The sequence below is a fragment of the Egretta garzetta genome, unplaced genomic scaffold (genome assembly GCF_000687185.1).
Source record: "Egretta garzetta isolate BGI_Z169 unplaced genomic scaffold, ASM68718v1 scaffold1051, whole genome shotgun sequence".
Classification (NCBI taxonomy): domain Eukaryota; kingdom Metazoa; phylum Chordata; class Aves; order Pelecaniformes; family Ardeidae; genus Egretta; species Egretta garzetta.
This window is the reverse complement of record NW_009258660.1, coordinates 79,700-91,758: the sequence shown is the minus strand read 5'-3', so window position 1 is coordinate 91,758 and position 12,059 is coordinate 79,700. Positions and strand designations below refer to the sequence as shown.

The 12,059-nt window shown below is 49.8% G+C and overlaps 1 protein-coding gene across 1 annotated transcript in view; it reads right to left on the bottom strand.

The window, feature by feature from the left end:
* LOC104134739 (acid-sensing ion channel 2) overlaps positions 1-12,059 on the bottom strand; it is a 53,381-nt gene that overhangs the window by 17,638 nt on the left and 23,684 nt on the right. The window contains exon 3 of the mRNA XM_009648319.2: positions 6,958-7,085. Coding sequence (XP_009646614.1) covers positions 6,958-7,085 — 128 coding nt within the window. The remainder of the gene's footprint in view (positions 1-6,957; positions 7,086-12,059) is intronic.

Genomic DNA, 12,059 nt, shown 5'->3' with positions numbered 1-12,059 from the left:
TTTTTTTTTTTTTTTTAATTTCTTTTGAGTGGTATCCCATTTTTTTTTCTGCATATTTAATTTTAGGCAATAGAGAAAATGTGGAAATGCAGCGGAGATGTTTCCAGCACAAGGTTGGGGCAGGTGCAGCCCAGTTTTCAGCTGGGTTCTGCGATGAATTCGGTTTTGGGGATGCATCCTGCATCGGCTTGGCTCAGCCCCTCTCCTGCCTCCTCCACGTGTGGGTCCCCACCAGCGACCATCAGGGACGGACGCAAACCTCTCCCTGAACATCGCGACATCTCGACAGGGTGTGTTTGCATTTGCTCCAGTAATAACAACCAGAAACCTCTGTTCTTTAATGAGACATCAAATGGAATCAACTTAATGGCATTTCAATCCCAAGCAACTCTAGCACTTGTAAAATGCTTAAAAAGCTCGGCGTACGCGCAGCTCGATGGCACCATCGCCCAGTTAATGAAGCTGGAAGTTGTCTATTTGCCGTCTACCTTTGCCGTGCCGGGTGTGATACGACTGTTCCTTCTCATTTGCTCCCTTCACACAAGCACAAAAACTAATTGTCTTGAAGGACAAGAGCTTAACCCTTCCAGCACCTGGAAGGTCCCCCTGAGCAGAGCTCGGGGAAGTTACAGAGCCCACGAGGCCCCAGGTGCTGGGGGTGAGTGGGCACCAGAAGAAAAGTGTGATTTTGGAGCTCTGTGCTCCTCCAGGTCCCTATTTCCTCAGAAATAATTTTGCAAATCCAATAGCAATATTGAAACCTCCTGTGACTGCCCAAAACATCAAGGGCAGACCCTTCTGAGCTTCGTCCTGGGTTTGCTCCCGGGACCCGCTGCATGGCTGCTCCTCGCATTTGCCGTGCTGACCATCTCCACCTCGCTGAACGTGCTGGGCCCTTTGCTCATGTGCAAACGCTGTCTTAAATGGCAATAAACTCTACCCTCTCCCTCCTGGTCACCTCCTTGGCATATCTATACCCAGCGAGAGCACTCCCCCCTCATTCTGCAGGATGCCATGGGCTGTATTTGTTGGGCTACACTGGTTAACGCTTACATAGGTGCCCAGTTTGGGGGGTGCACGGTGGTAGCTGGATTCTCTGAAGCTCTCCTGTCCTCAGCGAGCACTTTTCCATCTTTTTTAAAATAATCCTCTTATCCATATAACATGGTGAAGGGTCAGCAGGAGCACCCAGACCATTACTTCATCTACATCCCTGATGTTTTCCCTTACTGACCTCCTTCCTGATCGAGCCCTTTCTGATCTCCCCCCATTCAGACGCATTGCTCCCGGCCCTAACTCATTTCCATCGCTTGCCTCCAAACCCACCCTTTTACAAACAGGCTGATTCACTCCTAATGCTGTTTTCCAAGCAAAACCGCTCTGCAGCCCTATAAAAACAGCCGTGCAATTGTTTTCTTGCATCTCCTGCTTTGAACTGCTCGTGTGCGATGAAGTTGTCGATGCGGCTGGCCACCACTGCCTGCCAGTTTGCTTCTCGTTGTGGAATTAATTCAGAGTCTGATAATATACCAGAGGAAATTAGTTGGGAGAGGGTGTGGAGTTGAGGGAACCAGAAAGAAATCAGAGAGTGACTGCTCTTCCAGGAGGAGGTGTAAGACCACAGCAGGGAGAAGATGCTCTGAGCGGGGGTTAGGGAACATGGGAAATGCTATTTCATTGCTCCCGTTTTTCAGATGCCACTGCCAACACCCTGTTTGCAAACACAGGCTTCAGAGTGGTCGCTGCCAGACCCCGAGTCCCATTTTCCTGCCTCTGTAATTACACTTCTTGATACTGCACTTGTTGGTAGCTGATGCTCTCTGTCCCATGCAAGCGTTACGGGGGGATGAGTCTCCAAGGCACACTAGAGCCCTATTAAACAATATTGCTCCATCTTCGAACCTGTTGCTTAATTGAAGCCTCTTAAATTTTTACTGCCAAGTTGGCAGAAATTGCCATTTTTAGTGCGCTTTTCATCTTCTCTAACGTGCCGTGCCGATGGTGTGGCGGGGAGCAGCCGCCTGTGGGAGAGGCTGGGGTGATGCTGCTGAGATGCAGCGATGATGCTGTAAAACCCATCTGGAAAAAGGGCATTAAAAGGAGCAAAATCCAGGAGGAATTTGTCTTTTTCCAGGGGATCGGCCCTTCAAAACATAACTTCCAGCGTGTCCGCCCATGCCTTGGTGCCATGGTCTGGCGCAGGGGTATGGGGGGATACTGCAGCCTCCCCAAGGCCATGCATAACACAAAGTCTGGAGAGGCTTTTTATAGCACCAGACTCACCCAAAACAGCCAGGAAAAGGGAAACGTTGAGGTGGATCCCTCCAAAGCCAAGAGCAGCGGGAGGTGAGGGGCACTGCCCTACTCGGGGTGGTTCTGCCCTCCCCTGGGACCCATCTGGAGGGTGACGGCACAGCGGGGACCCGTCTGGAGGGTGACGGCACGGCGTGCCCCGAGCCAGCTCTTGCACAGCTCAGGGTTTTGCCCATTCATGAGAAAACAAACCTTATTCATTAGACTCAGCAATTGCCATGGAAACCACTACCCTGTGAGGCTGGAGCATTGCTCGCTGCAAGGCACAACGGGGACCGCGGCCAGCTCTCCCCCGGTAAAACGGTGTGAAACCCCCAGAAAACAGCAGCTATGGTCTTGCACGTCCAGGTAAACCACTCTCGCTCCTTTAAGGTTGCACTCAGACACAGCCGCTGCCCTGGCGTACAGAAAGTCACCTCAGGAGAGGATGACTTCCACCGCCCTCCATCGAGACACTCTTGTTTTAATTGCAACCATCCATCGTGTGTCGCCTTCTCCTGCGCCACCTCCTGAGATGCGTTAGGGAGCTCAGTCCCAGCTCCCCTTAAACTTCAGGGGATCGCTTTGGTCTGAGATGTCAGACAGAAAACATCTCCCTTTGGACATGAGACCGCATCAAAGAACCAGCTTGACCTACATAACCCAACAACTGCGTTTTACGGAAGAAACCTGCTGCTGGCGTTGCCTTTGCAGGATTGCTTTTGCTGACTCAGCACGTGCAACCAATAGGCATGCAAAGTCCCTCTTACGATGTTACCAGCGCAAGTCAGCACGACGCCGTTGCTGCATTAACGATGCAGTTCCCAAACTGGCAAATGTATCTTGGAAGTGTCACTCTGAAGGAATCAGAGGGCTCAGCCCCTGCAGAAGGAGGAGAAAAACTGATTTTGTTCCTTTTTTTTTAGACCAACAGCTAATTTTAAAGGGAGATTTAATAAGATCACACACCACCACAGAGCTGGAGTTTGCTTTTGACAAGGGGCTTTTGGAAAGCTCTTGGTATAAAGATCCAGGATTTATCACCCCGGCACCGAGACGCGAGTCCTTGCTTGCGCTAAGCGGCTGCACACCTGGAAAGGCAGGGAATCAGTTAAGCAAAGCCCAGTAAATGCTCTTACTTCCAGACTGGGATGGGGGGTGCGAAGGGATAGATTTGAGCACGGCCACAGAAAATAGTAACAGAGCCACAAATAAACCATGAGCCTCTAACCCAGTCCCTAATAAATGCCCTTCACCACCAAGCCCATCTCAAAGACGATGCATGGCTCCTGCCATCACGCCAAGTCCGCCCGATTGCACACCTTTTCTTTTTTATCTCTGGGGAAAGTGCCTGCAACTAACACTGCTCTGGGCTGGGAGACATGGGACAACCTTCTCTTTATCTTTATTTCTATTCTTCTCCAGCTAGAGGATACTTTCATTTATGTTTCATGGTATAAACACATGGTTTAGGACCCCAATAACTGGCTGGACTCAGTCCTTGGGGTGATGTTCATGGGCTTTTCCAACTTTTGCTCTGCCTCACTGAAGGAGCAGCACGTGCCTGCCCCAGATGCAGAGATTTATTAAAAAAAAACCCAGACTAAATTAGGGGTCTGAATATTAGATGTGCATTCAGGGCTTCAGAAGGTGGGCGATGCCTGGCTGGTCCCTGCGGGGTAATTAGAGGAGGCAGTAGCGTGTGTATGCTGTAATGGTTGTAATTAGGTTAAAACATAACTTTATGGAGAGGAGGGATCGGGGCGGGCAGCATCGCCAGGGTTGCTGAATGCTGCACCAGGCTTGAAGAGTCCTCTGGGTCTCCCGGCTGTTGCAGCCTGCGTGGGATCTTAAACCAGTTACACCCCTGGCCCCAGGCAGAAATGTGCCCTTCCCTCTCCCAGCACCAAAACTCTGTCAAAACTGCAGAAGTGGGGACACGCGTGAGCTAAGAACCAGTTACGAGCTGGTTTTTTTGTCATCTTCCACATCTTCCCTGCCTGGAAGGAGGGATTTGGGGAGGGATGGGTTTCTTTCCCTCCCTCTCAGCTGGCTGTCTTCCTAATAGGTAATCGAATTTTTTAATAGAAATAATGAAATAGTTAATGCTGGCCATGGGATGGGGAAGATTTACAGCAGCTGTCTTAAAAGTCTCCACCGTTTACGCTATTTCTATCTTAAAACCAAGCCCTTGAGATCCTTGCTGCAGGCTCCAGCTCCCAGCCATGCTCCCCAGTCTTGCCGAAGCCGCGATGTTTAAGGAAGACAAATCTTTCCAATTACTGCTCGCGCTGCCGGGCAAGTTCGACTCGAGGAGGTGTTGCCAAACTCAACACGTTGTCCTGCCCGCCTGCCGGCGAGGCGTGCAAAGTACCATGTAAACAGCTGGCGATGCCCTTCTCCATCATCAGCCTCGGCTTAGCTTTTCTCTGGAGCGAATGCAGTCTCACTAAGGGGGTGCCGATTCTGCTGGAGGTTATTTTTCACAGCTGACAATTTGCTAAACAAAAATCCTGCTCTTTGCTGTCGAGAAAAGGCAGGCTTCAAGGCATGCGCCTGCTGGTGATGGAAATGCAAGACCTCAACATGGGACCCTCTGCTCCAACACAGAATCACTGAATGGTTTGGGTTGGAAGAGACCTTTAAAGGTCATCTAGTCCACACCCCTGCAATGAGCAGGGACATCTTCAAATGGATCAGGTTGCTCAGAGCCCCGTCCAACCTGGCCTTGAACGTTTCCAGGGATGGGGCATCTACCACCGCTCTGGACAACCTGTGCCAGTGTCTCCACCCTCATCCTGAAAAATTTCTTCCTTATATCCAGTCTGACATGGGATCCTCTGCTCCGACACTACTTGGCCTCAAGTTGCGCCACAGCCTCAAGTTGTGCCAGGGCAGGTTTAGGTTGGACATTAGGAAAAGTTTCTTCACAGAAAGGGTTGTCAAGCACTGGAAGGAGCTGCCCAGGGAAGGGGTCGAGTCCTCATCCCTGGAGGGACTTAAAGCCAGGCAGACAAGGTGCTTAGGGCCAGGGTTTAGTGGTGGGATGGTAGGGTTAGGGTAAGGGTTGGGCTTGGTGATCTTAAAGGGCTTTTTCAACCTGAACGATTCTATGGTTCTGTGATTCCACTTCCTCCATGACCTTTGCCAAGTCTCTTGTCCTCCCTGGAGTAACCCAGGGCAAGCTGCCTGGCGGAGCTGCCATGGCAAGGGCTCCTGTACGCAGCCATGGTGGGGGATAACCAGCCGCTGGCCCTAACCCCAGGGCCGTATCCAGCTCCCACTGCTCTGCGCTGTGTCTGCCAATGGCATCTACTGCCAGCAGTCATTAATCAGTTTTCCAGCCTTCCAGATCCTCTCCCTTGCTGCATGCCCCATGTAAGCAACGCTGGATGCTGCTGGGGATGGCAGAATGCAGCTGTGGGGTGAGGTGAGAACATTGGGGATGCATGGAAGGCCTTGTACCAAGGGAATGGGCATGAAAAATGCTCATGAGGGGTTTCCAAGCCTGTTTCTGCTTTGGACTTCAGAAGCTGTTGCGTCAGCCCCTGAAGAGCCCTTTGCCTTGGTGTTACACTCCAAATGAGAGCCCCATGCGATAATAAAGCTGCTCATTTTCTCCAGCTCACCGGGCTTCCCAGGAGATCCGAACAGCCAACAGCAAAACATTTCTCTGCCTTATTTGAGAAGTTTCCACCTGGCCCTCGCCCACCGGGAACCCACACCGTCCGTTACCTCCTCGATGATTACATGCAAGTGCGCCGTAATGAAGGAGGTAAGATCTGCATCCAGGCTCGCTGAAATGCAGCATCTTCAGGTGTATTTTGGTACCTGGTGACCACGCAGAGATGCCTTAATGATGTATTTGGTGGTGAATTCCTCACATTGCTCTGAGCTGAAGTATAACAACTGCTGCTCTGATCTCCACAGAGGTTTAATCAGAGCTCATGTTCACCTTCCTCCCCTTGATTTATGTCTCATTTGAGGGTGGATGCAAGAGCAAGGGAGGAAAATGAGAGAGGCAGTGAAGCAGGAGGGCTAGGAATGAAAGCACGGGGGCCAAGCTGGGAGAAAAAATTATTCTGTTGGCTGGCTTTCCAAATGCCTAAGCAGGATTTGGGTCTAATGACGCTACGTCACATCACATCCATCTGCACTGTGATGATGCGCCACCATTGGGACTCAGGGACGGTGATGCATCCCGAGCCATAAGCATCCCACCACAGGTTATAGTAAATAATGTGAGTATTTCTGTGTCACCTGGAAGGATTCACGCTGATCTACACACTGCAACACTCTCCTCTTGTCTCTTTTTATACCTGTGGAGTGTGAGAGCCTTTTGACAGAAAGCATCCTTTCTTGGCAGGTTGGAAGGTACCCAACACATAGGGTGACTGCCACAGCTGAACCATAACCACAGCAGAGCAAGGCAGGGCCATTACCAGGGATGAAGTCCTTTCTGTGGCCAAAATTACGATGACTGTGGGCAACGCATGGGAAGCAACGCTGAAAAAGCCACCCTCATCCCAACCAATTTGAAGGAAGGCATAAAGATAGCTCTTAGCGATGGAGATGCCTCTCAAGGGGCATCGATGCATAGAAGCAGCCTCTCATATGGACCCACTGGAGGGATAAATTGGTGTGTAAATGAAACTTAGGACTTACCCTTTGTTCTTGGGTGGCCACAAAGGTCTGGAATCCAGGGGCCACCCCAAACCCCAGCTCCTGGACGAAAGGCGGCTCAGACTGGCTGTGGATCTGGACTTTGACTCCAGCCTCAAATGTTGTCTCCTCTGGAAGAAGAAGGGGGGAGGTTAGTGAGCTGTGGTGGGTGGGATGGTGTCCGCTGGCATGGGCATCTTTGTTCCTCTGTGGAAAATTGTATCAGGTCAATCTCTGCTGCTGAAAAGCAGGAGATAAGGAGTTGGAAACGTTCCACCTGGATGATCAGACTTCTGGGCATCAAGGCAGGAAACCCAGCAGCAGTGCTTGCTGTGAGCGGAGCACACCCGGGACTCAGCCCAAATCACCACCGCTGCCCAATGTGACCAAGAGCATCTCCAGGCTCCTGGTCCTCAGCCTATCCCAAGGGCTCACCCTCCCTGTAACACAGAGATGCAGGATTCCTCCAGTTTGGCCCATCCTTACAAGCCACAAAAGACAGGAGGTGACATCTACTTTCTAGCTAGATATTTAGTTACAGAATTTTAAATGCATTCCCATATTACTAAAACAAATAAACTCCTCCTTCCCCCAAACAGAGATGTTCCTACTATTCATAAGGTCTCCAATGCCGAAAGCATGGGTGCACCCTGCGTCTGCTGCCCCATCTCCGACGCAGCCTGAGGCCACGTGGGAGACAACGTAGGTAATTAAATAATGAAAAAAGAGTGTTAAATTCAGAGGAGCTCATATTTTTGGCAGCTGAGTTGCTCCAAGCCAGACAAAGGTGGTTTGTGGTGCATGGGCTCATGTCACCAAGTTACGGGTGATGCGAGGTTTCCACATGCTAAATCTGTCCTGAAAACCAAGTAACTCGAGGTCAGTCCCCCTCTTCCACTAGAAGCTAAAATCGACTCAAAAGAGACTTCCTGAAGCAGAATTAATGGGATGCAGATCAGACCCAAGTGTGATATATGAGCGCTTTGGGCTCCTCTATCGCACAGGCATCTTCCCGCAGCCGGGGCACGTAACCTTCCTCTCTTTAGCATTGCTGCTACGCTCTCACATCCCAACAAACTCCAGGCAGCATATGGGACTAAGGGGTGGGGGGCTGATTTGCAAAGGAAGTTGTTAACTATGCATAATTTGGCCTAAAAAACTGAGTTACCCACTAATACGAATCCATGCCCGTGGCCAGCAATGCTACCTCTACATCTAAAGAGCTTCTGTTTAAAGATGAGTCACTCTTTATCTTCTTTGCTTGTTATTCCTTAGTATTTTTCTACTGTTTTATGATGTATTTAAATTTTTAACAGCACTGTATTCGATCTGAAGCATTGGATACTCAGCACTAAGGAAAGCTGTTGTACCAGGGGCTGCGCAAAGATTTGCAGCAGGAGACAACAGCAGAAGACACCAGACCATGGGGTGATAGGGGCAGAGGAGAAGGACAAGGGAAGAACGAGGTGATATTGGATGACGTGAGGTTTACAGATCTCAGGAACCCACCACTTAAGAGGATGCAACCCTGCTGACTCAGTCGGGCAGCAAAGGGATCAGCCTCCCTCTCCCAACAGGACTTGCCTGAACCCTGCTCACTCGATAGCTCCCAAGACAAATGAAGCCAGAGACTGCACGGGTGGGCATGGGCCTATGCATGGATTTGTCAGGCTAAACGAGAGCACCCATGGTGCTCAGATCTACCTCCTTCACAGCTAACCAGTCTCCGAGGCGTCAACACTCAGTCACGGCCAAACTGATCAAGTGTTCGTCCAAGAAGGTTGGTCCAGACCCCATGGCCAGATGTACTGCTGTCGCCTTCATCCCCTAGTGAGCGAGCAAACCCTCCCTGCCAACTACAGACCAAACGACACATTTCATTCAGCTTTGGGGAACAAACAATGTTTCGGAAGCCCCGCTCTGACCGCGAGGCTGCTTTCCACGTTTCCTAGTGAGCGAGCAAACCCTCCCTGCCAACTACCACATGTTTCATTCAGCTTTGGGGAACAAACAACATTTCGGAAGGCCCGCTCTGACCGCGAGGCTGCTTTCCACGTTGGTTACGCGATACTTCATGCCCTGCACCCACAGTGACACGTCTACCGGCAGCATCTCCACATCTCAGGCATTTTCTCTCAGCTGCCTTTGCAGACTGAGCAGCTGGAGCAGGCTATTAATATTTAACCTTTTAAAGCCCAGCTCTTCTATCTAAGGCACAGGGAAACAATTTGGAGAGAAATAGGATTTATTCAAACAGTTACCTCCCCAGGCCTTGCATGCTTCTGTTAAATTTGGGGGCTTGGTTGGGGCTCAGCTCCAACCAGTTGGACTTCTAACCAGTCACAGATGTACCGACCTGCAAGGCTCACTCTTGAACACGCACTCCCATCGACTGATGCCTCCAGTGCCTGCGCTGATTTACCTGCCTGCGCATTGGCTCTGTGATGCTCCATGCAAGGTAATGATGTATTTTCACCTCCTTGTGAAAAAAGTGCTTTTGGTAGATAAATAATGTCATGCTTTAGGGCATGTGGCATTGCTAAGTGCATGGGGTGGCACATGGTGGATGCGGAGCATGGGTACATCTCCTCTGAGATCTGCATCTTCTCTATGGGACACCAGCACGGAGAACGTGAGTTTATTTTGACTTTTCCCTATGCTGAAACCTCCTGGAGCAAGACCAGCATCGATCATCCTTGCTCTTGGCCTCTGCTTCTGCTCAGGACCCAACAACCGTGACCTGAATCACTCCCCACCCCCCTCCTGTGATGGGGGTTATGGAGAGGAACACGACCCTATTACTGGGACCCACCATGACAAAAAACCTCCCTTGCCTTTGCCTTGCTCAGCCGTAATTGGGCTCCCCTCCCTCCAAGAAACGTCAGATGGATGTCAGCATGTCCAAGCTCTCTTGCTGTCTGCTCAAGCCCTGCATCTGCCCACCCAGAGGGGTCCCCTTTGAGGGTCTCCTCCCTGCCAAAACCTCCCCAGCGCTGAGGGTGAAGCCAGCTTTCTACAAAACCTTCGGCAATGTAGAGTGTCCCCATCCAACCTCATTGCTGCTCAAAGCACCACAGCAGCCCTGGGCTCCACAACCAATTCAGCACCCAGGTGCCCAAGCCCCATGGGAGAACGCCACCAGAACGGGTTCAAAACCTCTCCCGAGCACCCACCAACTCCTCCATTTTCAATCCCGATCCTCTTATTCCCACGTGAGGCCCACTCCTACCAATCCCACACGGCTCCATTGCTTTGCCTGGTGTTGATCCCCTTCCAACACTTCGGAGGAGATACCATATGCTTCCTTCAGTAATTACCTGACAAGCTGGAGCAGAAAGCTTCTATTTAGCCTAACTTGTTGGGCAACGGCAACTGTTTTGTCGAAACATTTTCCATCTGAAATTATTCTGCCCATTTCTACATCTGCCCCAGGTCTCTTCCACGTATTTCCCATGACCTGATGCTGTGTCGAGGTCCATCAGTGGGTAAACCCCTGTACATCCATCTCAAGCAAACACCATATAGCCTGCAAGTATCCCTAAGAGACTTAAAAGCAACAGGGTTTGTAATTTTAAATAGAAAATCCTGGTGTGAAGCCAGCTGTAATCGCGGACAGGGAGGGAAAGTCAGCATTTTCTATGCCACAGAAGAAACTTCAGCTTTAAAGCACACAGTTATTAATTTTCATCATCAATAATAACAAGAAGAGCAAAATCAACAGCATTTTTTTTTTTTAGAAAACCTGCCAAAAGCCTTCATTGCTTTTCTCGCAGGAAACACACGCGAGGATAAAACTATAAACATGAAACCGGCTTTGAAAAACTGTCACTTCTCCCAAAAATTCATTTTCTACAGAATAGCTGTTTTCCACAAAGAAAGAAAAATCAAAAGCCCAGCTACAAAACCCTTTGATGGAATATGTCTGGACCAGTCCTCATTAGCTGCATCGTAAACGTTTCCAAGGTCCATGCTGGAGCTGAGAAGCATGAATTGGGGTTAAATATTTGCTGCAAATGTAAGGGAAAGGGTTTGGAGGACCCAGAAGCTCAAGACCACCTGGCTTTGGGTGCATTTAGCTTGTGAAAATGAAAATCCCTGGGCAGAGCAAACCCAAAAAGGCTCTGCAGTAAATGCTGGCTCCTGGGGGCTGAGCCTGGAGAGGTGCAGCGAGGGGCATGCACACCCCCAGAGACTCCTTCTGGCTATGGTTTTGCCAGTTTTTGTACTTTTAGCATCATTTTGAATGGCTTCTTCCAGCAGAACCTTCTGGAAGCGTGGGGCTGAGCACTGGTTCAGGTCACTGCTGCTGTTTTGTTAAACCTGTTTCTTCTAATCACCCACCAACGGGTCAAAAAATAACCCTGAAAACCCTTTGATTGGCTCAGGTGCCAGAAAAACTTTCAAAATAAATTCTCATGACTTCAGGTTTGGTTCGTACCTCATGGTTTTTAAAGTAATTTTGTGATGTTGCCCAACCACAGACCCTCACTCAATCTCCAGTCCCACTTTTCAGAGGACAGTGCCTGTAAATCCATTTCTTAGTGCATCCCAGGTCGGGAATCGAGCAAAAACTCCTTGACGAGTGCATTTTTAAACGTATTAATATACATTACTGTACACAGGACAGTGTTTCCAAACAAATCCCGAGCTGCTCTTTTCACTGAAGGATTAGAGTAGCGTTAATTAAATTGGGGATTAATTCAGCATGTGATTTGAGCTGGCTGCAGAGTATTATATGTCGCAGATTGCACGGCTTTCTATTTCTGGTGTTGGCTTTCCATGACTTTGTTGGGGTTTTCTGCTTAAAGCATAGCTCGAAAAACCTTAATAAAGCTCCAGCAGACTGCTAGGGTGAGGGCTACAAAGCTCATCCCTGTGAATATGCAAGAAGCTGCAATTAAAATAAGAAATGCTGCCAAAGGCACGGAGCTACCCTTCTCCCCCTGCCTTATTACGTCCAAACTGATCCACTTCTCTCTGGCAATTAACATCTGAAGCTGTGCTTGGCACTAATTTATTGGGAATTGAAGATATAGCCTGAGTCATGGGTCGTTTCTAGCTGGAGCTGTCACCTGCCAGCTCTGCCAGCAGCCCCACGGAAGACA